At 43.2% G+C, this 23,870-nt stretch overlaps 2 protein-coding genes across 2 annotated transcripts; both read left to right on the top strand.

Annotated features, from left to right (window-relative positions):
• Positions 1-4,071: 4,071 nt before the first annotated feature.
• On the top strand, positions 4,072-10,645 carry LOC124132078 (agrin-like). Its single transcript, XM_046495711.1, has 4 exons — positions 4,072-4,168; positions 8,312-8,501; positions 9,846-10,094; positions 10,411-10,645. The coding sequence occupies exons 1-4, from the start codon at positions 4,126-4,128 to the stop codon at positions 10,526-10,528; spliced, it is 600 nt and encodes a 199-aa protein (XP_046351667.1). The 5' UTR covers positions 4,072-4,125; the 3' UTR covers positions 10,529-10,645.
• Positions 10,646-13,385: 2,740 nt separating this feature from the next.
• Positions 13,386-23,345, top strand: LOC124132076 (tomoregulin-2-like). Its single transcript, XM_046495709.2, has 5 exons — positions 13,386-13,401; positions 13,921-14,022; positions 19,723-19,948; positions 20,813-21,151; positions 23,186-23,345. The coding sequence occupies exons 2-5, from the start codon at positions 13,986-13,988 to the stop codon at positions 23,298-23,300; spliced, it is 717 nt and encodes a 238-aa protein (XP_046351665.1). The 5' UTR covers positions 13,386-13,401; positions 13,921-13,985; the 3' UTR covers positions 23,301-23,345.
• Positions 23,346-23,870: the final 525 nt, after the last annotated feature.

The following is a 23,870-nucleotide window of genomic DNA, read 5'->3' as shown; positions in this document are numbered from 1 at the left end:
GCATTTTTAACAAATGTTTCCTATCTAACCAAATGGACAATTATACATCTATTTTTTCGAAAAACACTTTGAATATTAGTAATAAGGTCATTATGAAGGGAAATTTCCCGTTCTCCAGATATGATAAAACATATTTGACAATGTTTCTTTCCATGAATCAGGTAAATGTTTGTGTAACTGATAATGAATTTTATCAGTACCTGTAGCAGTAACCCTATCTCCCAGAGGAGAAAAATAACGACATGCATGAAACTAACGTTAGTTAAAATGATGTGTCTGCTTTAGATAAGGTTTCTTGTAGACACACTGCTGAATCCTGAACAAAGAGCTGTAACTCAATAAATTAGTCCTCAGTTCTCTACAATTCCATTACAATATATGTGAAGAAGCTATCTCTTCGGAGCATTGACAGGATATCTACCCCTTACCTTCCTGGAGGGCGATAAGCTTTGTGTCCTATGATGTCCGTTGTCAGACACATCCATATCCTCAAGGGATCCATACTTATTGAACATTTGGATCTTGTCATCTACTGAATGGCACGAAACAGTTCTAGGAACAATAGCAGGAGGTGGAGTTGAAACAGAAACAACAGCAGCTTCATATGACATCCGTTTTTTTCCAGAGCTAGGACAATTTTCTGTTCATCCAGAAAAGAGATATTACTCTCATGCTTGATTCACAATATTTTTTATTGCATTTTCCACATAGGGTAATCTTTTGGAGGTGAGGTGAGGTGAAATGGGGTTTAACGTCGCGTCCCAGATTATTGCACTTATATAGCGACGTGCATGCACGTGTGTGTCTGTGTGGCTGCTTGTTCTAGTCCGGACTGATGCCGATTTATAGTGCTAGCTCACCGAGATATCATGCCGCAGTTTAACATGAATACCCCACTCAGACACAGTATACTGACTCCGAGCCGACCAGTCCTTGTTTTATCCCCTTAATGCCGAGCGTCAGACAGGGTAACAACAAGTACCATCTTTTAACGTCTTTTGGTATGACGCTGCCGGGGACCGAGCCCCGGACCTTCCGTTCTCCGGGCGGACGCTCCACTAGACCACGGAGGCGGTCTTCGACTTTAGAAGACAGACATCAAGAGAAGACATGACAAGGAATCGCGCCCAATTATCAGGTTTGATGAAGGGTGTTGGAGGGTCCTCATCCTCAAAAGAGATTGAATCATAGGTGTAGGTGCTCAGGGCTTGCCATGACTAGCCGATTGATAGAACCGGGCCCATCCTACCACCCGTCTAGGCGAAGTATGGATCGAAGTGGTGTATTGAGCAAAGGAACGCCACTCCTGGAACCAGTACCCCCAACCACCAGACTGCAGCCCTGCGCCGACACAGGGACAAATCCTACTGCAAACCCGGTAGCGTAATTTGGTCGCCCCTTACGACCAGCAATGGGGTGCTGGGAACACATTCTACCCCAGGTCCCCACGGGGTCAAGGGCTAAGACACATTAGCAGACATGTACACACATGCAGTTATTTATGCATTTAACATGGAAACATGTATATTATGTTCATTTAATATATTTAATATGGAAAAAGTGTCCTTTTTAAAGAGGTGTTCACCTAAACTTCTCTTCTCTGGATCATGAAGGGGAGAGAATACTGTGTCAGTAAATATTGTGACTATTTCTGATGATTGCTAGTGGCAGGTGCACATAAAATATCAAGTGTTCTGTTGGTGATGCTCTCATGGTTGGTAATCGTCCAAACTCCATCCCAGTCCTTGACTCGTCTTTGCGTGTGTTTGTGACGGGTGCCACCAACACCTGGTATCATCATTTTTATGGGGATTCATAAACACATACTCACGATATAGTCTGAATCGTTCAATAGAGTCTGCTTTTGGGAGAGATTTCTTATAGATATGGAAAGGGTTTTTCGCTTTTATTTTTTTACTCTCCCGGTATAGATAACTCCGCGTTTTTACTGTTGTTCACTTACAGGACTGATTGACTTCTCGAAGTTTGTAGAAGACTGTCTGCACCTAAATGCGCAGCAAAAGAAAGTGTACGTCCATATTTGATGGTGGCCAAAAGTGAAACAAAAAAGAAATGATTATTTGATGGTAATGCTTTTGATCGGCGATATGACATGCATCATATCCATGAATATCTCACGACTGATGACATGCGTATGACGTCTTAAGAACCTTGCAGGGCACAATTTGGACGACAGTTTGTAAGTGTATGTTTTCTTTTGCCCGGCCTTATATGAGAGCGAGAGCCTCATTCTACGATTTGTCTCGCGACTTATTTACTTGCCAAGCCCGGACAAGATACCTTTCGGAAAGCTCCGAGGTTTCCTGCTGTTTAGTGTTTTCTGGGTTCCAGAACGGAGCACGTACCTCGTCCAAGACATTCGACCATGACACATTCTGGACATTCGTGAGTGCACAGACTTGTGTAACAGGGCCCTGGCCTGTTATTTATTGCTGCAGCCATATATTTGACCCTTTGCATTGCCTTTTATGCTTGTAGACATAATCCTGAGTGTTTTAATATAATTTGGTGATTGTTCATTTATTTTATGTGGTTGTTTACTGATTCCAGAATTGAGTTCTGTTTATTCTTCGCGTTTCAGCTTGGGAATGAACATGTACACTTTTCAAAAATAGAAACGCACAGGTAGTATGTAGAACCTGACAACACAAACAATGCGGTATATAAATTGGATATCTGTTATTGGAAAATGTGGCCTGATATTCGACAAAAGGTGCGTTAAAATGCAGCCATTGTCGATTTGCAATGTTTTAAACCACATTATTTTCACACTTGTTCAAAAATGTCATAGAGGAAAACAGTAAAGCAAAATCCATGTGCAAGTTATGGCATTTGTAACTCGTGTTAGTGGCTATGAAAAGGAAAGCACAAGCCAATAAGTTTGAAAATGCCGAGACTCAGAGCTGCCGATCGGAACATCGCCATAGGACGTAGCAAAAGAGGGCAATCGCCTCTTCTGTTGCACGCCACTTCAAAGTCCACCACAGCATTATTTGCCGCCTTTGTGACCGATACACACAGTTCAATTGCACTGCAGACCGTCCGAGAACAGGCCGACCAAGAGTTACCACCCCTGCACAGGATCGCTACATTCGACTGTTCAACCTACGTCATCGCAATGCAACAGCTACGGAGACTACAGGACGCACCCCTGGTTTGAGGGGGATATCGGACCAGACTGTCAGGAACCATCTTCGCGAGGCTGGAATGCGATCCAGAAGACCAGTTATCGTCCCTGTTTTGCAACAGATCCATCGACAGGAGACGGGTATGATTTAGCGATGAATCAAAATTTCTTCTTCACCGGCGAGATGGAAGACAACGTGTTTATCGTTGTCGAAATGAGCGTTTTGCCCCATATTGTGTTCCTGAATTCGACAATTTCAGTGTCATGGTTGGGGATTGGGGAGGGGGCATATCCTACTCCACGAGATCTGACGTGGTTGTGGTTCAGGGAGATTTGACAGCCAATCGCTACATGAATCAAATTCTACAACCTCAACTTCTACCAAACATTGACCGCCAAAGTGAGCTGTTTCAACCGGACAACGCTCCACCGTTCACAGCTCGTGTCACGGTAGACTACCTTCATAATGCCAACATCAACGACTTGCCCTGGCCGTCGAGACTGACCAACGCGTTACAAACAGAATGACACAGATTTCCGCAGGACAGAATTCGTACACTTATCCAGTCAGCGCCGAGGAGATGAAGAGCCGTGATTGTTGCCCGGGGCTGTCACACGAGATACTGAGATCAGTGCTACCTTGTGGCCTTATGTGACACGACAACAAACAGTTTGCAATGCCTTTGTACAACAACATCATGTGACTATCGAGCTCCAAAATTTCATATTTGTATATATGATATTAAATTCAATATATCGACTTTATTAGGTACTATAAATTTACTAAAAATATACATGTGCCTCTGTCCTTAAGGATTTGACCTCATACAAACCAGATTCTACAAAAAGTTAACAGGCTTTAAGCAATATCATTCAATATATGTCAAAAGTGCTTGGCCTTATCTCAAGAGGTCAGCATTGGAAAGACTTTTCTCCACCAGCACGCCACGCTGACTTCTCCACACTTGAAACAAAGCATGCGGTTTTCTCGGGTACTGCTGTGTGTTCAGCTGGCTATTGGTGAGTCTGGCCTCAACTTCTTGATTGTGATAACATGGTACAGCGTCTTTAAGTCTGTAACTCTACCACGAGATGTAACTGCGTTTATATGCAGTTATTTCTCGAAACAAACTTAAGTTCAAGTTTTTAATGAGTAAACTCGTCAAAATGCATTTCTAAAACAAAACTGAGTTCATTTGTTTACTCCAAAAGATGTCGAAACCGCGTAAAACTTAAGTTAGCTTACATGGTTACTTAAATTTTAATACTGATACAAAATGGCGATTGCTAATAGACAGCGGAGATCGAGAAGGAGACTTGTTTTTTTCTAGGGGGCTTATCGATTGTAATAAAAAACCTGGAATACATGTTAGGGGAAGATTTATATCTTAGATTTAGATTCCATAACGATTCTATACGTCGTGTCACTCGTGTCCAACAGCTGAATTCTTGATAAGTTTGTTTGGAGAAATTTAGCTAAAATGAATCAGTCTTTTTGGGTTTTTTTTGGTTTTTGAGAGGGGGCGGGGGTTTATTTCCGGAAACGAGGGCCCGATTTGCGTCAGACTCTAACGACCCACTTTTGAAGGTAAATGGTACTCAGCTAAGATAAGTCAGTAAATCGGATGTCTTAAGGCTTACAAGCACCCTCCACACCCCCACACCCCCTTCAAAAGTCTTCTGAAAAAAGTTGCGACTTATTTTTGAAAACAATAGCGAATTACAGATGCATATTATCCAGGCGTGCATGTGGAATAGTGTAAGCCAAGTGTGCCTAACATATAGTGTTACCCATGGGAACCGGTTGTATTGTGTAAAAATAAAACGTCAAGCAAGACAATAAGTGAAGTGAACTGCAGTAATGTGTACGCCTCGAGTACCTACAGTGTAGTGTTATCTAAGTGTACAGGTAGTTTAGTGTTAACTAAGTGTACCTACAGTGTAGTGTTATCTAAGTGTACAGGTAGTTTAGTGGGAACCAAGTGCACCTACAGTGTACTGTTATCTAAGTGTACAGGTAGTTAAGTGGGAACCAAGTGTTTCTACAGTGCGCTGTTATCTAAGTGTACAGGTAGTTTAGTGGGAACCAAGTGCACCTACAGTGTACTGTTATCTAAGTGTACAGGTAGTTAAGTGGGAACCAAGTGTTCCTACAGTGTAGTGTTACCCAAGTGTAAGGTAGTTTAGTGTAAACTAAGTGCACCTACAGTGTACTGTTATCTAAGTGTACAGGTAGTTTAGTGGGAACAAAGTGTACCTACAGTGTGCTGTTATCTAAGTGTACAGGTAGTTTAGTGTGAACAAAGTGTACCTACAGTGTACTGTTATCTAAGTGTACAGGTAGTTTAGTGGGAACCAAGTGTACCTACAGTGTACTGTTGTCTAAGTGTACAGGTAGTTTAGTATGAACAAAGTGTACCTACAGTGTACTGTGATCTAAGTGTACAGGTAGTTTAGTGTGAACAAAGTGTACCTACAGTGTACTGTTATCTAAGTGTACAGGTAGTTTAGTGGGAACAAAGTGTACCTACAGTGTACTGTTATCTAAGTGTACAGGTAGTTTAGTGTGAACAAAGTGTACCTACAGTGTACTGTGATCTAAGTGTACAGGTAGTTTAGTGTGAACCAAGTGTACCTACAGTGTACTGTTATCTAAGTGTACAGGTAGTTTAGTGGGAACCAAGTGTACCTACGGTGTAGTGTTATCTAAGTGTACAGGTAGTTTAGTGGGAACCAAGTGTACCTACAGTGTAGTGTTATCTAAGTGTACAGGTAGTTAAGTGGGAACCAAGTGTTCCTACAGTGTAGTGTTACCCAAGTGTAAGGTAGTTTAGTGTAAACTAAGTGCACCTACAGTGTACTGTTATCTAAGTGTGCAGGTAGTTTAGTGGGAACAAAGTGTACCTACAGTGTACTGTTATCTAAGTGTACAGGTAGTTTAGTGGGAACAAAGTGTACCTACAGTGTACTGTTATCTAAGTGTACAGGTAGTTTAGTGTAAACTAAGTGCACCTACAGTGTTCTGTTATCTAAGTGTACAGGTAGTTTAGTGGGAACCAAGTGTACCTACAGTGTACTGTTATCTAAGTGTAAGGTAGTTTAGTGTTAACTAAGTGCACCTACAGTGTAGTGTTACCCAAGTGTAAGGTAGTTTAGTGTAAACTAAGTGCACCTACAGAGTAGTATTACCCAAGTGTAAGGTAGTTTAGCGTAAACTAAGTGCACCTACAGAGTAGTATTACCCAAGTGTAAGGTAGTTTAGTGTAAACTAAGTACACCTACAGTGTAGTGTTACCCAAGTGTAAGGTAGTTTAGTGTAAACTAAGTGCACCTACAGAGTAGTATTACCCAAGTGTAAGGTAGTTTAGTGTAAACTAAGTGCACCTACAGTGTAGTGTTACCCAAGTGTAAGGTAGTTTAGTGTTTATTGTTAAGCAAGTTTACCTCTGCTGCCGTTGTAATATGCAGCTATCAACCGGCTCGACTCGCATCAAAACACAGGGCTTGCGGGCAGATGACCATGGAGTACGCTGATCACTGTGTCGGATTAACGAGGCTTATTAATGAGTGATTTCGGTAATTCGTTGCAAATTAGGTGTGCTGGAGTCGGAGTGCGAGACCCTCGGATTAACGAAGCTAAATAGAACTGATTTAATCGGTTCCCATCATTAGTGTCGGATAAAACCAACTGTCGGATTAACCAGACTTGACTGTACTACGCAAAATTAGTAGGAGATATTTTGTTTTGAGGTGAAAGAATAGGTTCTGGCCATGAAAGTAATTGATTTATGAAAATGTCTGGAGAAATCAATCACCCAAACACAACACTGTCACAGTCATGACCTCGGACAGCACGTGTAAGGGGTGGTATGACATATTTTTGGCATATTCTTTATTGGAACCAAACACCCAAAGACACTTTATTAACACATTTAATCATTAAGGAAGCGACATTGCAGTAATGGGCACACGTCAGAATTATTAATGTTTCTCAATACAGTAAACTACGGTTATAACGAACTCAAAGGGACCACTAATTTTAGTTCGTAATAACCGTAGTTCGTTAAAAGCATATATACAGCATATATACATCAAATGGCCGGGACCAAAAAATAAGTTCGTTATATCCGTCAGTTCGTTATAAACATGTTCGTTATAAACGTAGTTTACTGTATGTCATCAGCAGATTGTGGGCTCGATACCAACAAACGCCTAACGTCAGTACTTGCCACCGCTCCGGACGCCCAAGGGCAACAACTCCGGCACAGGACAGATTAATCAGAATGATGGCATTAAGAAATTCCTTGCAAACCGCCACTCCGATTACGGATCGGTTGCAACAGGCAAATGTTGTGAGAGTACATGCCCAGACGGTGCGAAATCGTCTACACAGATGGCATTTACGTGCACGACGTCCACATGTCATCCCACAACGTACTGCACGTCATTTAAATCAGAGGCGTCTATGGAGTAACGTCAGAAGTGGGAAAATCGATGTTGGGCTACTGCCATGTGTCCTGACGATTCTCGGTTCACTCTCAACTTCCCTGACCGAAGGAATCGAGTTTGGAGACGACCTATGAGGGTTTTATGGGCGTTAACGTCATACAGCAGGATCGTTTTGGGGTGGGGCCATAATGGTATTGATTGGTATCACAATGACTGGCTGGACTGCGCTTCATATTGTCCATGGCAGTCACGGACACGCTCCTAGTGCCATTTGCACATTTAACATGAAAATGCACGTACCCATCGTGCAAGGATCGTGACCCAATACCTTCAACAGCAAAACCTCAATGTCATGCCATGGCCATCACACAGCACTTTTTTACCCCCCTTTGGACATGCCTGAGATGTCATTGACAGACGGTTACGTCAACGTCAAAATCCACCTAACACTCTAATGAACTCTGTGTTGCTCTTACTGATGAGTGGAATAACATAAGGTAAGCTGACATTGGTCGACTCATCAGAAGCATGTCTTGAAGAAATCGCATGTCTGGCCAACAGATTTTACCAAGTGTTAGTAACGCAAATTGACCCCCTATCTCCTATGTTTTTGACATATTATGTTACCCAAATGTACTTATAGCATTATCTATACATAAACTGTAATGTAACCCAATTGTGTATGTTATGGAGTGTAACCAAAATATGTTTTAGTGCTTCTGTCCGATATTCAATGGACACTGAATGCTCATGCGAGGCCAGTGGAAGAGGTCCTCAACCACCCACACAAAAATCCTTTCTCCGCCACGTTGTGCGCCGCCATCTTGAAATTTGACTGCAGTCTTCACAAAGTCACAGACCACGAGACAATGTGTGGCACCGACCAAGTCACCTACCCCGACCAGTGAGTGTGTTCAGGGGCAGAATAATCGTAAATGAGTAGGCCTAAATGTGGAGGATGCAAACAGAATCAGCGAACCACAAGTTCCTGGTAGCCATCATCTTCAACCCTTCAGGGGTTTCCATTCACTACGTTCCCTCTCACCCGTGAATACACACTACCGGTATATGTGTAGCAGTGACACGTGTCTATTGTGAGTCTGGCAACGAAGTGAGGGCACATTGTCAGGAGCTGGACCTGTTCCAGGGTGGGGTGATACATCGTCTATACAACCCTCATCGTCTTTATAAGGGGCGGTCGGGTAGCCTAGTGGTTAAAGCGTTCGCTCGTCACGCCGAAGACCCGGGTTCGATTCCCGACATGGGTACAATGTGTGAAGCCCATTTCTGGTGTCCCCCGCCGTGATATTGCTGGAATATTGCTAAAAGCGGCGTAAAACCATACTCACTAACTCACTCACTCACTCATCGTCTATACTACTGCGTGTATATCTATATAGTCGGATAAGCACAATTCTATCGATGAACCTTTTTCGAACCCTCCCGTTGGCTGATATGGAAGCAATGTGTAGGGCCGATTTAATCTGAACGCTACTTGGTCTGAACATTCCCTTGTTCACATCTCCTTGAACCAGACCGTGGTTTGACTCGTAGGTTCCACTAAGCGACTAAGCTGTATCTCGGCCGTATGATTTATGGAGGAACGTAGTGTATACATTTGTATGAGGAATAGAATATTGGTTATTTCCATTCAAAGGACGGTTGGGTAGCCAGGTGGTTAAAGCATTCGCCCATCAAGCCGAAGATCAGGGTTCAATTCCCTACATGAGTACAATGTGTAAAAGCCCATTTCTGGTGTCCCCCGCCGTGATATTGCTGGGATATTACAAACCATACTCACTCACTCACTATTTCCATTCAGTATTACCCTGGGTATATTACCGCATTCGCCGATACATCAGGAATATATTCCTTTCCACATAACTGCAGTTTAATATAACATAATATCACATCAGGCATATCCACCCTCCCCACTGATTGATATACTGCTTGCCCATACAGCTCGACTATTTATGCGTTCAATATTACAGCATTGAGATCCTACTTTCCATTCAATATCACACCAGGAAAATCAACTTTCAATTCAATAGTACACCAGGAATATGCTACTTTACATTCAATATTACGCCAGGAATATGCTACTTTTCATTCTATATTAGACCGGAGATATAGAAATGACATCTTGATCACATCATACATATAAATGTATTACTTTCCCACTATTACACGAATAAACTATATATTTGCAGTTCCAAAATACTGCTTCTATTTTTCCATCCACATTCAGCTGCGTGTTTGCCAAAGCAAGATGTCGGCCATCTTCCACCATACTGTTCAATCACAAAGGAGCCTGTGACGTCACGCCATCTCCAGCCAGTCACATGACCACCATCCTTCCAAGCACCGTCACGTGGGGCCATGACCCGGGATATGACCTGATCAAAGACGTTTTCTGTACCAACATCAACACCATCATCTGTGGGAATCACGTAGACTCCGACATCTGTGCCACGGATGGGAAGGTGTACACAAACCAGTAGGATCATCATAATCATCAATAGTAGTAGTTGTAGTTGCTGCAGTAGTAGTAGTAGTAGTAGTAGTAGTAGTAGTATCAGTAGTAGTAGTAGTAGTAGTAGTAGTAGTAGTAGTAGTAATAGTAGTTGTAGTAGTACTTGTTGTTATTGTAGAAGCAGCAGTAGTAGTAGATGTTTTGGTAGTAGTAGCAGTAGTTGTTGTAGTAGTAGTAGTTAAAGACAAGTGTGACCTGCAGTGTGTTTCAGTGATAGACGAACCTCAGCACTTCCTTGTATTATTTTGTTTTTTACTGACACAAAGTTTCTTTATCCAAGGTGCCTTTTTGCCAAAATGAAATGTTTCAAGCCTGACCTGGAGCCGACCAACCCCGCAAAGTGTCACGAGAACGGCCTCCCCTTGAAGTCAACACCGAAGTCTATTCTGATTGGATAAATTCATGCCCAATATGACGAAATGCATGTTTCAAGTACCATATGATGGACCTGTATTTAAGCGATGCGGACACTGATTTCTGTACTGTAAATATGTCTGTGGTATTAAACACCAGTAACAAGGATCAAAATGGATTTACATTAATTTCTGTATCACGGCGATGAATATTAAGAATTTATTCACCGTGGGACTTCCAGGTTGGAATGCAACACATGCTGGTCTCAGTTAGCAACTTAATTGATCGGGGAGTCAGGTCAGCTGATTGCGAGTCATCGTACAGTACGTCACAGATAGTCCGGTTACTGCTTGTATAAATATACATAGTGATGTTGTCGACAGTCCATGTACATATACTGATGTTATAGACAGTCCAGGTACATATACTGATGTTATAGACAGTCGAGGTACAGATACTGATTATGTAGACAGTCCAGGTACAGATACTGAATATATAGACAGTCCAGGTACAGATACTGATTATGTAGACAGTCCAGGTACAGATACTGATGCTGTAGACAGTCCAGATACAGATACTGATGTTGTAGACAGTCCAGGTACATATATTGATTATGTAGACAGTCCAGGTACAGATACCGACTATGTAGACAGTCCAGGTACAGATACCGATTATGTAGACAGTCCAGGTACAGATACTGATTATGTAGACACTCCAGGTACAGATACTGATTACGTAGACAGTCCAGGTACAGATACTGATTCTTCAGACAGTCCAGGTACAGATACTGATGTTGCAGACAGTTCAGGTACAGATAGTGACTGTGTAGACAGTCCAGGTACAGATACTGATTATGTAGACAGTCCAGGTACAGATACTGATTTTGTTAATAGTCCAGGTACAGATACTGATGTTGCAGACAGTCCAGGGACAGATACTGATTATGTAGACAGTTCAGGTATAGATACTGATTATGTAGACAGTCCAGGTACAGGTATGATGTTGCAGACAGTCCAGGTATAGATACTGATTATGTAGACAGTCCAGGTACAGATACTGATTATGTTAATAGTCCAGGTACAGATACTGATGTTGCAGACAGTCCAGGGACAGATACTGATTATGTAGACAGTTCAGGTATAGATACTGATTATGTAGACAGTCCAGGTACTGATACTGATTATGTTAATAGTCCAGGTACAGATACTGATGTTGCAGACAGTCCAGGGACAGATACTGATTATGTAGACAGTTCAGGTATAGATACTGATTATGTAGACAGTCCAGGTACTGATACTGATGTTGCAGACAGTCCAGGTACAGAAATTGATTATGTAGACAGTCCAGATACAGATACTGATTATGTTAATAGTCCAGGTACAGATACTGATGTTGCAGACAGTCCAGGGACAGATACTGATTATGTAGACAGTTCAGGTATAGATACTGATTATGTAGACAGTCCAGGTACTGATACTGATTATGTTAATAGTCCAGGTACAGATACTGATGTTGCAGACAGTCCAGGGACAGATACTGATTATGTAGACAGTTCAGGTATAGATACTGATTATGTAGACAGTCCAGGTACTGATACTGATGTTGCAGACAGTCCAGGTACAGAAATTGATTATGTAGACAGTCCAGATACAGATACTGATGTTTCAAACAGTCCAGGTACAGACACTGATGTTGTAGACAGTCCAGGTACAGATACTGATGTTGCAGACAGTCCAGGTACAGATATTGATTATGTAGACAGTCCAGGTACAGATACTGAGTATGTGGACAGTCCAGGTACAGATACTGATTTTGTTGATAGTCCAGGTACAGATACATATGTTGCAGACAGTCCAGGTACAGATATTGATTATGTAAACAGTCCAGGTACAGATACTGATGTTGCAGACAGTCCAGGTACAGATACTGATTATGTAGACAGCCCAGGTACAGACCGGTAAAATGTTGTCGTTTTTGGCCTGATTCCATCTTCCCGAGGCAAGAGAGTTAACTGACTGTAAATGTCACGTTTCCACCCTTGCCGAACTAGGCTGGATTTTCTTGGCTCGATCTATTACGGGTTATGTCCCTTCTATGCCTCTCCTATTGACCAATCAGATGCCACCTCTCGTATCGCTTGCATTTGCTTCAAACAAAATGGCGGCGCCCAGTCAGGACGTTCGATCGATAATCAAGATCTATATTATGATAAAACGGGTCTTACTTCGCAAAGCGCATCAAATCACGTGAGCACATTTATTAAAGACATGAAAAGATTTGGAAAATGTCTGTTGACGCCAAGTTGGCGGTACACATGCTTTGTAAATCCTGCAATCGACCGAAATTTACGAACCGGATTTCGATTTCGCCAGACGTAAACCACTTCGGTGAAACCCACGAGTACGGGTATGGTGCTGACAAACCTAGAAACATAATCGGGGCGAACCGGGATTCGAACCCACAATTATAGGTTTCTGGCGGAGAAGGCGGTAATAGGGAGAAGGCGGTAATAAGTGCCGCACTTGTGCCCAATCCCTTTGTCTTTTTGGACAATAAAATATGTTTAATAATAATAATAATAGGTTTCTGGCGTGCCCAAGGGACGCCACTCTGCACAGCGAATCGCAGCGCCTTAGACGATTTTGATTGGACTATGCATAGACTCGTTAGTCCAGCCAAAATATAAGATGGCCTGATCCAGACCCAATGCTACATGTCTTAGTGTATGTAGCAAAATGTGCATGCCATGTGTTCTGGGCTCATCTCCGGAGATTAGGAGTGCTAGGAATTTCCTTCAGGCATACGTCACTCTGACACCTTCACACCTTCACACCTTCACACCTTCACATCTCCACACCTCCACACCTCCACACCATGCACTGTCCCTTGGTACCACTGGTTGTTTGACTGGCTATTGGTGAGTCTGGTCTCGGCTTCGTGAATGTTGATAAACGGCACAGCGGACTGTACCTGCAGTGGGGTGTTACTTAAGTGTACATGTAGTCTAGTGTAAGCCAAGTGTACCTACAGTGTAGTGTTACCTAATTGTACAGGTAGTCAGGTTTTTTCAAGTGAATATTTGACTTGCCTTTGCATGTGTTTGTGAGGGTGCCAACGGTGGGGCAGGATACGCTCACGTTTTCGCAAACTCCTGGTGTTATCACTAATTGATAGGCATTGATAAACATATGATCATGATATGGTCGGATATCGTACAGTGGACAGCTTTTGACACATATTTCTTATGAATATGGAAAGGGTTTTGTCGCTTTTATTTCGACAAGCATAGGTTACTGGGGGCCAATTCTAACCCGGATCCCCACGGGGTCACACACTGCGACTATGCACTTGTGTACTGGGAAACATTCTTATCTACACTAACGCACAGTGTTCCACGGGATCTGAAAGTAGTGTACTATAGACTGGTTTCCTGTAGGATGGGCCGTGGCAGCTTGACAGGCGACAGGTACTCGAGTGTCCAGCGAGTGCACGATCAGCAACATGCGTACGTCCACCGTCTGCCTCCTACTGTCTGCCCGTGAGTACACCAAACAGTCTCTATGTCTGTCAATCTGTCACACAATGTCTCATGTTCACACAGGGCAGTGATAAGTGATCAACATCTTGACTGTAAATGGGCACCAAAATGTGGAGCAAAGTCTTTCATGAGGTAGTGAAAAATGAACACAAATCATTTCACGAAACAAGGGATAAAGCGTTTACGTTTTATGATATTCATTTTTGTGAATACTTGATCCCCGGACATTTTATTGGGAACCGCTATTATAAGTACGAAAAGTATCAATAATTTACTGTAGATATCTACTCCCTCTCTCTCTCTCTCTCTCTCTCTCTCTCTCTCTCTCTCTCTCTCTCTCTCTCTCTCTCTCTCTCAGAACACACACAAAAGTATCAATAATTTACACACAGATGTCATACACAGAACACACCTTGGTCATACACAGAACACCCAGTGGTCATACACAGAACACACAGTGGTCAAACACAGAACACACAGTGGTCATACACTGGACACACAGTGGCCATACACAGATCACACAGTGGTCAAATACGGAACACACAGATGTCATACACAGAAAACACAGTGGTCATACACAGAACACACATATGTCATACACAGAACACACAGCGGTCATACACAGAACACACAGTGGTCATACACAGAACACACAGTGGTCAAACACAGAACGCACAGTGGTCATACACAGAACACACAGTGGTCATACACAGAACACCCAGTGGTCATACACAGAACACACAGTGGTCAAACACAGAACACACAGTGGTCATACACTGGACACACAGTGGCCATACACAGATCACACAGTGGTCAAATACGGAACACACAGATGTCATACACAGAAAACACAGTGGTCATACACAGAACACACACATGTCATACACAGAACACACAGATGTCAAACACAGAACACACAGTGGTCATACACAGAACACACAGTGGTCAAACACAGAACACACAGTGGTCAAACACAGATCACACAGATGTTATACACAGAACACACAGATGTCATACACAGAACACACAGAGGTCATACACAGAACACACAGTGGTCATACACAGAACACACAGTGGTCATACACAGAACACACAGTGGTCATACACAGAACACACAGTGGTCACACACAGAACACACAGTGGTCATACACAAAACACACAGTGGTCATACACAGAACACATAGTGGTCATACACAGAACACACAGTGGTCATACACAGAACACACAGATGTTGTACACAGAACACACAGATGTTGTACACAGAACACACAGATGTCATACACAGAACACACAGCGGCCATACACAGAACACACAGTGGTCATACACAGAACACACAGTGGTCATACACAGAACACACAGTGGTCAAACAAAGAACACACAGTGGTCATACACAGGACACACGATAGTCATACACTGGACACACAGTGGCCATACACAGAACACACAGATGTCAAACACGGAACACACAGATGTCATACACAGAAAACACAGATGTCATACACAGAACACACAGATGTCATACACAGAACACAGATGTCATACACAGAACACACAGCGGTCATACACAGAACACACAGAGGTCATACACAGAACACACAGTGGTCATACACAGAACACACAGTGGTCATACACAGAACACACAGTGGTCATACACAGAACACACAGATGTCGTACACAGAACACACAGGTGTCATACACAGAACACACAGCGGCCATACACAGAGCACACATTGGTCATACACAGAACACACAGTGGTCAAACACAGAACACACAGTGGTCATACACAGGACACATGATAGTCATACACCGGACACACAGTGGCCATACACAGAACACACAGTGGTCAAACACGGAACACACAGATGTCATACACAGAAAACACAGATGTCATACACAGAACACAGATGTCATACACAGAACACACAGTGGTCAAACACAGAACACACAGTGGTCATACACTGGACACACAGTGGCCATACACAGATCACACAGTGGTCAAATACGGAACACACAGATGTCATACACAGAAAACACAGTGGTCATACACAGAACACACATATGTCATACACAGAACACACAGCGGTCATACACAGAACACACAGTGGTCATACACAGAACACACAGTGGTCAAACACAGAACACACAGTGGTCATACACAGAACACACAGTGGTCATACACAGAACACCCAGTGGTCATACACAGAACACACAGTGGTCAAACACAGAACACACAGTGGTCATACACAGAACACACAGTGGTCATACACAGAACACACAGTGGTCAAACACAGAACACACAGTGGTCATACACAGAACACACAGTGGTCATACACAGAACACACATATGTCAAACACAGAACACACAGATGTCATACACAGAACACACAGTGGTCAAACACGGAACAAACAGATGCCATACACAGAAAACACAGATGTCATACACAGAACACACAGCGGCCATACACAGAACACACAGTGGTCATACACAGAACACACAGATGTCATACACAGGACACATGATAGTCATACACTGGACACACAGTGGTCATACACAGGACACATGATAGTCATACACAGAACACACAGTGGTCATACACAGGACACATGATAGTCATACACTGGACACACAGTGGCCATACACAGAACACACAGTGGTCAAACACGGAACACACAGATGTCATACACAGAAAACACAGATGTCATACACAGAACACACAGATGTCATACACAGAACACAGATGTCATACACAGAACACACAGCGGTCATACACAGAACACACAGTGGTCAAACACAGAACACACAGTGGTCATACACAGAACACACAGTGGTCATACACAGAACACACAGTGGTCATACACAGAACACACAGTGGTCATACACAGAACACACAGATGTCAAACACAGAAAACACAGATGTCATACACAGAACACACAGTGGTCAAACACGGAACAAACAGATGTCATACACAGAAAACATAGATGTCATACACAGAACACACAGATGTCATACACAGAACACACAGCGGTCATACACAGAACACACAGTGGTCATACACAGAACACACAGATGTCAAACCGGAACACACAGTGGTCATACACAGAACACACAGTGGTCAAACACAGAACACACAGTGGTCATACACAGAACACACAGTGGTCATACACAGAACACACAGATGTCAAACACAGAACACACAGATGTCATACACAGAACACACAGTGATCAAACACGGAACAAACAGATGTCATACACAGAAAACACAGATGTCATACACAGAACACACAGCGGCCATACACAGAACACACAGTGGTCATACACAGAACACACAGATGTCATACACAGGACTCATGATAGTCATACACTGGACACACAGTGGTCATACACAGGACACATGATAGTCATACACAGAACACACATTGGTCATACACAGGACACAGATGTCATACACAGAACACACAGTGGTCATACACAGAACACACAGTGGTCAAACACAGAACACACAGTGGTCATACACAGAACACACAGTGGTCATACACAGAACACACAGTGGTCAAACACAGAACACACAGTGGTCATACACAGAACACACAGTGGTCATACACAGAACACACAGATGTCAAACACAGAACACACAGATGTCATACACAGAACACACAGTGGTCAAACACGGAACAAACAGATGTCATACACAGAAAACACAGATGTCATACACAGAACACACAGATGTCATACACAGAACACACAGCGGTCATACACAGAACACACAGTGGTCATACACAGAACACACAGATGTCAAACCGGAACACACAGTGGTCATACACAGAACACACAGTGGTCAAACACAGAACACACAGTGGTCAAACACAGAACACACAGTGGTCATACACAGAACACACAGATGTTGTACACAGAACACACAGATGTTGTACACAGAACACACAGATGTCATACACAGAACACACAGCGGCCATACACAGAACACACAGTGGTCATACACAGAACACACAGTGGTGATACACAGAACACACATTGGTCATACACAGAACACACAGATGTCAAACACAGAACACACAGATGTCATACACAGAACACACAGTGGTCAAACACAGAACACACAGATGTCATACACAGAACACACAGTGGTCATACACAGAACACACAGTGGTCATACACAGAACACACATTGGTCATACACAGAACACACATTGGTCATACACAGAACACACAGATGTCATACACAGAACACACAATGGTCAAACACAGAACACACAGTGGTCAAACACAGAACACACAGATGTCATACACAGAACACACAGATGTCAAACACAGAACACACAGTGGTCATACACAGAACACACAGCGGTCATACACAGAACACACATTGGTCATACACAGAACACACATTTGTCATACACAGAACACACAATGGTCAAACACAGAACACACAGTGGTCATACACAGAACACACAGTGGCCATACACAGAACACACAGATGTCAAACACAGAACACACAGTGGCCATACACAGAACACACAGATGTCATACACAGAACATACAGTGGTCATACTCAGAGCACACAGATGTCATACACAGAACACACAATGGTCAAACACAGAACACACAGTGGTCATACACAGAACACACAGTGGCCATACACAGAACACACATATCAAACACAGAACACACAGTGGCCATACACAGAACACACAGATGTCAAACACAGAACACACAGTGGTCATACACAGAACACACAGCGGTCATACACAGAACACACATTGGTCATACACAGAACACACATTTGTCATACACAGAACACACAATGGTCAAACACAGAACACACAGTGGTCATACACAGAACACACAGTGGCCATACACAGAACACACAGATGTCAAACACAGAACACACAGTGGCCATACACAGAACACACAGATGTCATACACAGAACATACAGTGGTCATACTCAGAGCACACAGATGTCATACACAGAACACACAATGGTCAAACACAGAACACACAGTGGTCATACACAGAACACACAGTGGCCATACACAGAACACACATATCAAACACAGAACACACAGTGGCCATACACAGAACACACAGATGTCAAACACAGAACACACAGTGGCCATACACAGAACACACAGATGTCATACACAGAACATACAGTGGTCATACTCAGAGCACACAGATGTCATACACAGAACACACAATGGTCAAACACAGAACACACAGTGGTCATACACAGAACACACAGTGGCCATACACAGAACACACATATCAAACACAGAACACACAGTGGCCATACACAGAACACACAGATGTCATACACAGAACATACAGTGGTCATACTCAGAGCACAGAGTATCCTTAGGGGTTCGAGATATAGTGATCATTGTGAATAATTCAGTTTGTATTCAGTGATCACTCTTTGTGGAAATCAATACTTGGGGTGGTATTCATGAAAATGTATTGAGTGCTAAAGAGGTCTTAGAAATTTCTAAGAAATACCAAACGTTACTCTTTAATCTAACAATTTCATAAAAAAGTTTTAGCATAAAAAGTACTCCTAAAGTTAATAGTACTTAAGAATCTTCTTAAGTATCGATTAATTCATAAGTTCAATCGTCACGAGTGATGCATTGCTGTTAGGGCGCACTCAGTCCTTCATCTTCCATCCAATGTGCTGCTTCAGTTATTGTGCTGACTGACCAGAAAGGGCATCCCAATAACCACCCCGAAGTCCACCATGGCGGCCAGCAACAGACACCTCCGGTCACTGAGAGCGTCGTGGACCAAATCAACGAGGTGATCCTCAAATACAACCCGGCGATGTGTCAACACATCCATGGCCTCCACTGTGACGCCTTGCCGGCTGATAGTAAAGTGTGCGGCTCTAATAGCGAAACATACGAGAGTCAGTAAGTTTTATAGATTCTCTGGTTGACTAAAACATGCGTCCTTTACAAACAAACAAATCAGTTCATTCTTCCAAGACATACCTATTTCTATCTGTCATTCTTCCAAAATATGATTATTTCTACCTGTCACTTTTCCAAGGTAGAGTAGGTCTTCAGCAACCCATGCTTGCCGTAAAAGGTGACTATGCTTGTCGTAAAAGGCGACTAACGGGATCGGGTGGTCAGGCTCGATGACTTGGTTGATGCATGTCATCGATCCCAATATGCGTGGATCGATGCTCATGATATTAATCACTGGATTGTCTGGTCCAGACTCGATTATTTAAAGACCGCCGTCATATAGCTGGAATATTGCTGAGTGCGGCGTTAAACAACAAACCAACCAACTTTTCCAAGAAATGTCCCTTTTTACCTGTTAACCTTCAAAGACATGTCTATTTTTTTCTGTCATTTTTCCAATGCATGCCTATTTCTAACCGTCATTCTTCCAAGGCATGATTGCGGTCTGTAAATACTCGAATCTGAACCAGACAATCCAGTGATTGACATCATGAGCATCGATCTACGCAATTGGGATACGATGACATGCATCAACCAAGTAAAGGAACCTGGCCATCCGATTCCTTTGGTCGCCTCTTACGACAAGCATATTCGGCTCTTATGCAGGCATGGGTTGCTGAAGACCTATTCCTATCCGGATTTCACGGGTAAAGTGCGACGAATGTCAGATGTGACATTATTGTGTCCGTCGTGGCGTCTACTGGGTTATAACCTGACATGATAACATTTGTAATGCTGTATTTGGTGGAAATGGTTGACATATGACAGTTGCATCTGTGTAAAGGAATATTTCCTGTGTTTAAGCTGCAAGTTTGCACAAGCTCGCTGCAAACATCATGACGTTGATTTCGTCAAGTATGGTGCCTGCGACCCCATCACATCAGCGCCACACACAACTCCCCCTTCACCCAGCACAAAGGACCAGGGGCTGCTTGTCACCTCACAGACGATCCCCCCGTCAAACAAGGTCACAACAACCACTCCTACTGTGACAACCACGACATCGAACACCATCACCTGGGGTCACGATCCTAGTCTTGACCTCATCAAAGAAGTGTTTTGCAGGAATATCGATGCAATTAGCTGTGGCAATCGAGTTGATAGTGACATATGTGGCTCTGACGGGAAGGTCTACACCAATATGTAAGTATTCTTCTTTGATAGGCATTTAGAAGTTGGAGTACTAAGTAAGGATACGAATTTATGGATGAACAACTTCTTTATTACAATTAAGAGCGACGTTTCGGTGAAGGTTCTAACACCGTTATCAAGCAAGTGAATATGTTTGATAACGGTGTTAGAACCTACACCAAAACGATGGTTTTCATTTATTTCCCCTCATAGTCCCCTTCCAGGTTTACACACTTTTGCCATCGATGCTGCAAGGCCTGGATGCCGGTCAAGAAAAAAAATTTCTTTAGCCACCCTAAAAAAGTCATTCACAGCGGAAATGACGTCATCATTACTAGGAAAATGGCGACCGGCTAGTTCCTTTTTTCATTTTGGGAAACAGGTGGAAGTCTGACGGGGCCAAATCGGGTGAATAAGGGGGATGGTCAATGGGTTCGAAGCCACAATCATGGATCGCTGACATGGCAACCATCGATTTGTGAACAGGAGCATTGTCTTGGTGGAACAGGACTCCTTTAGTGAGCATTCCCCGTCGCTTAGCTTTGATAGCTTCACGCAACTGTCTCAGTAGGTCAGCATAATATCTTCCATTGATAGTATGGTCTTTTTCAAGATAGTCAATCAGCAGAATACCCTTGAAATCCCAAAAGACTGAAGGGGGGTGATTCCGGATGCTTCCATTGTTAATACTGAAGTTTGGTTTCTGGTTTGAAGTGATGAATCCAGGTCTCATCCATGGTTACAAATCGGGCCGAAAAATCATCGGGATCTGCTTCAAAACGGCATAAATTGTCACGGGACGTCAGGAATCTGACACGTTTCTGATCCGCTGTCAAGAGCTTTGGCATCCGATTGAGATATCCCACTTAGGCTTAGAACCTTTCAGCCAGCCCTCGTATTTTAGTTTTTCCTTGGCTTTTCGGAAGGGAATTCCATAACACCGCTGAGACCCTGATGGATTGTTACTGAATCGCATAATTTCACAACATAAGTCTATATGAATATGAGGTACGGTACCATAATTTGCGGTGCAGAGTTGCGTTTCTTAGACGTGTCAGGATGCCGTGATAGTGGGTTCGAGTAACGGTTCGCCCTGATCATGTTTCTAGGTTTCTCAATACCGTTGCGTTCTAGATTATTTCACTTGTATCATGACTTGCGTGCGTGCGTGCGTCTGTATGTCAGCCTGTAGAGGTCCGAACTTAGGCTGGGTTTATAATGCTAGCCTACTGAGGTGCCTACTGCAGTTTAATACGGCTACTCCACTCAGATACGTTATGTTGACTCCGAGCTGACCAGTCCATGTTTCATCACGTACCATCATTTTACATCTTGTGGTATGACACAGTCAGGGGATTGAACCACCGACATTCTACTCTCTACTTCAGTCGATGATAGGATGTCTATTGAATACTGTAAGAGACATTATCGTTTTCTCGCCTTCTCGCCTTCTCTGGACATAGTCGTCCAGTCACATCACACGAGCGAGAAAAAGTCTGAGTCTGTGCTATGGTAGTCAATAGGAGAGCTTGAGATGGTGGCGCCACCTCACGAAGTTTTGATCTCAAATGATTCCATGTTTTTTTATCCTAACATAATGACGACATAATGCACTGGGTAATCGTGGGTGTCTCGTAATTGACAAATGAAGCTGTTTCATTGATCTCTGTTATATGCCTTGCGTCTCACTCTCCCGGGCTTGTGGGTGAGAGAGTTTGGTTTTACGCCGCAGCAATATTCCAGCAATATCACGGCGGGAGCGGGTGAACTGGGCTTCACAAATTGTACCCATGTAGGGAATTGAACTCGGGCCTTCGGTGTGACGAGCGAACGCTTTAACTACTAGACTACCCCACCGCCCAGGACTAGAGGGGCGGAGGGGTAGCCTAGTGGTTAAAGCGTTCACTCGTCACGCCGAAGAGACGGGTTCGATTCCCTACATGGGTACAATTTGTGAAGCCCAGTTCACGTGTTTCCCGCTGTGATATTGCTCACGGGGACTAACACAAGGATCTACTGTGATTGGTTGTGTGCTGGTGTCTACAGGTGTATGTTCAGCAAGGTGGCGTGCTTCAAGCCTGGCCTGGAGGTGGTGAACTGTGGAGGACATGGACTTCCCGTCATCACCACGACACAGAACCCTGTCCCCCTGCTCGGATAAACACAATTGAAAATTCTGTTATTCGAAATAAAATACTTTATCTGATTTTTTCTCTTCGTGTAACACGCATCGTTTGTGGCAAAATCTTCAACATCTGAATACACCTTTCCGCTGGATTTATTGCATTGGCATAATCTGATTATAATCCAATACCATACCTCTCCTTGATCTGACACCTCCTTAGGAGGTCGCCTCAGGTGAACTTTCTAATCATCCAATCAGCATCGAGGCTTCGAAATTCCCGGTATGGGTGAACGCATATCTGATTTTATGTATCGAAGTTAACGAAGTTAAACAAGTAGTTCCGAATCCAAATAATAAAGGCCGCTCTATTATATAGTTGTGGATCTGTGATACCCCTGTCGCTGCTGGGCTCCAGCGAAGTAATGAATGTGGGTTCTGTGTACGTTTTCTTTTATACAAATACAAATTTCCGAATCGAAGTGCTAAAGAAGAGACGTCGAATCGCTTCAGAAAGCTGACACCTGATTTCATTTCATTTAGATTGAGCGGTTAAAGTTCACTTAGGTCCCTATGTAGATGTCCCAAAATATTCACACACGTAAGCTG

Source organism: Haliotis rufescens, unplaced genomic scaffold (assembly GCF_023055435.1).
Source record: "Haliotis rufescens isolate VD_foot unplaced genomic scaffold, xgHalRufe1.0.p SCAF_15, whole genome shotgun sequence".
Classification (NCBI taxonomy): domain Eukaryota; kingdom Metazoa; phylum Mollusca; class Gastropoda; order Lepetellida; family Haliotidae; genus Haliotis; species Haliotis rufescens.
The sequence above is the reverse complement of the archived record's forward strand: the minus strand, read 5'-3'. Positions and strand labels throughout refer to the sequence as shown.

Coding starts and splice junctions, on each gene's coding strand:
- LOC124132076 (XM_046495709.2), top strand. CDS start 13,986: ATGCGTACGTCCACCGTCTGCCTCCTACTGTCTGCCC. Junction 14,023..19,722: donor CTGCCTCCTACTGTCTGCCC/GTGAGTACACCA, acceptor GTGCTGCTTCAG/TTATTGTGCTGACTGACCAG. Junction 19,949..20,812: donor AGCGAAACATACGAGAGTCA/GTAAGTTTTATA, acceptor CCTGTGTTTAAG/CTGCAAGTTTGCACAAGCTC.
- LOC124132078 (XM_046495711.1), top strand. CDS start 4,126: ATGCGGTTTTCTCGGGTACTGCTGTGTGTTCAGCTGGCTATTG. Junction 4,169..8,311: donor GTGTGTTCAGCTGGCTATTG/GTGAGTCTGGCC, acceptor AATATGTTTTAG/TGCTTCTGTCCGATATTCAA. Junction 10,095..10,410: donor GGGAAGGTGTACACAAACCA/GTAGGATCATCA, acceptor TCTTTATCCAAG/GTGCCTTTTTGCCAAAATGA.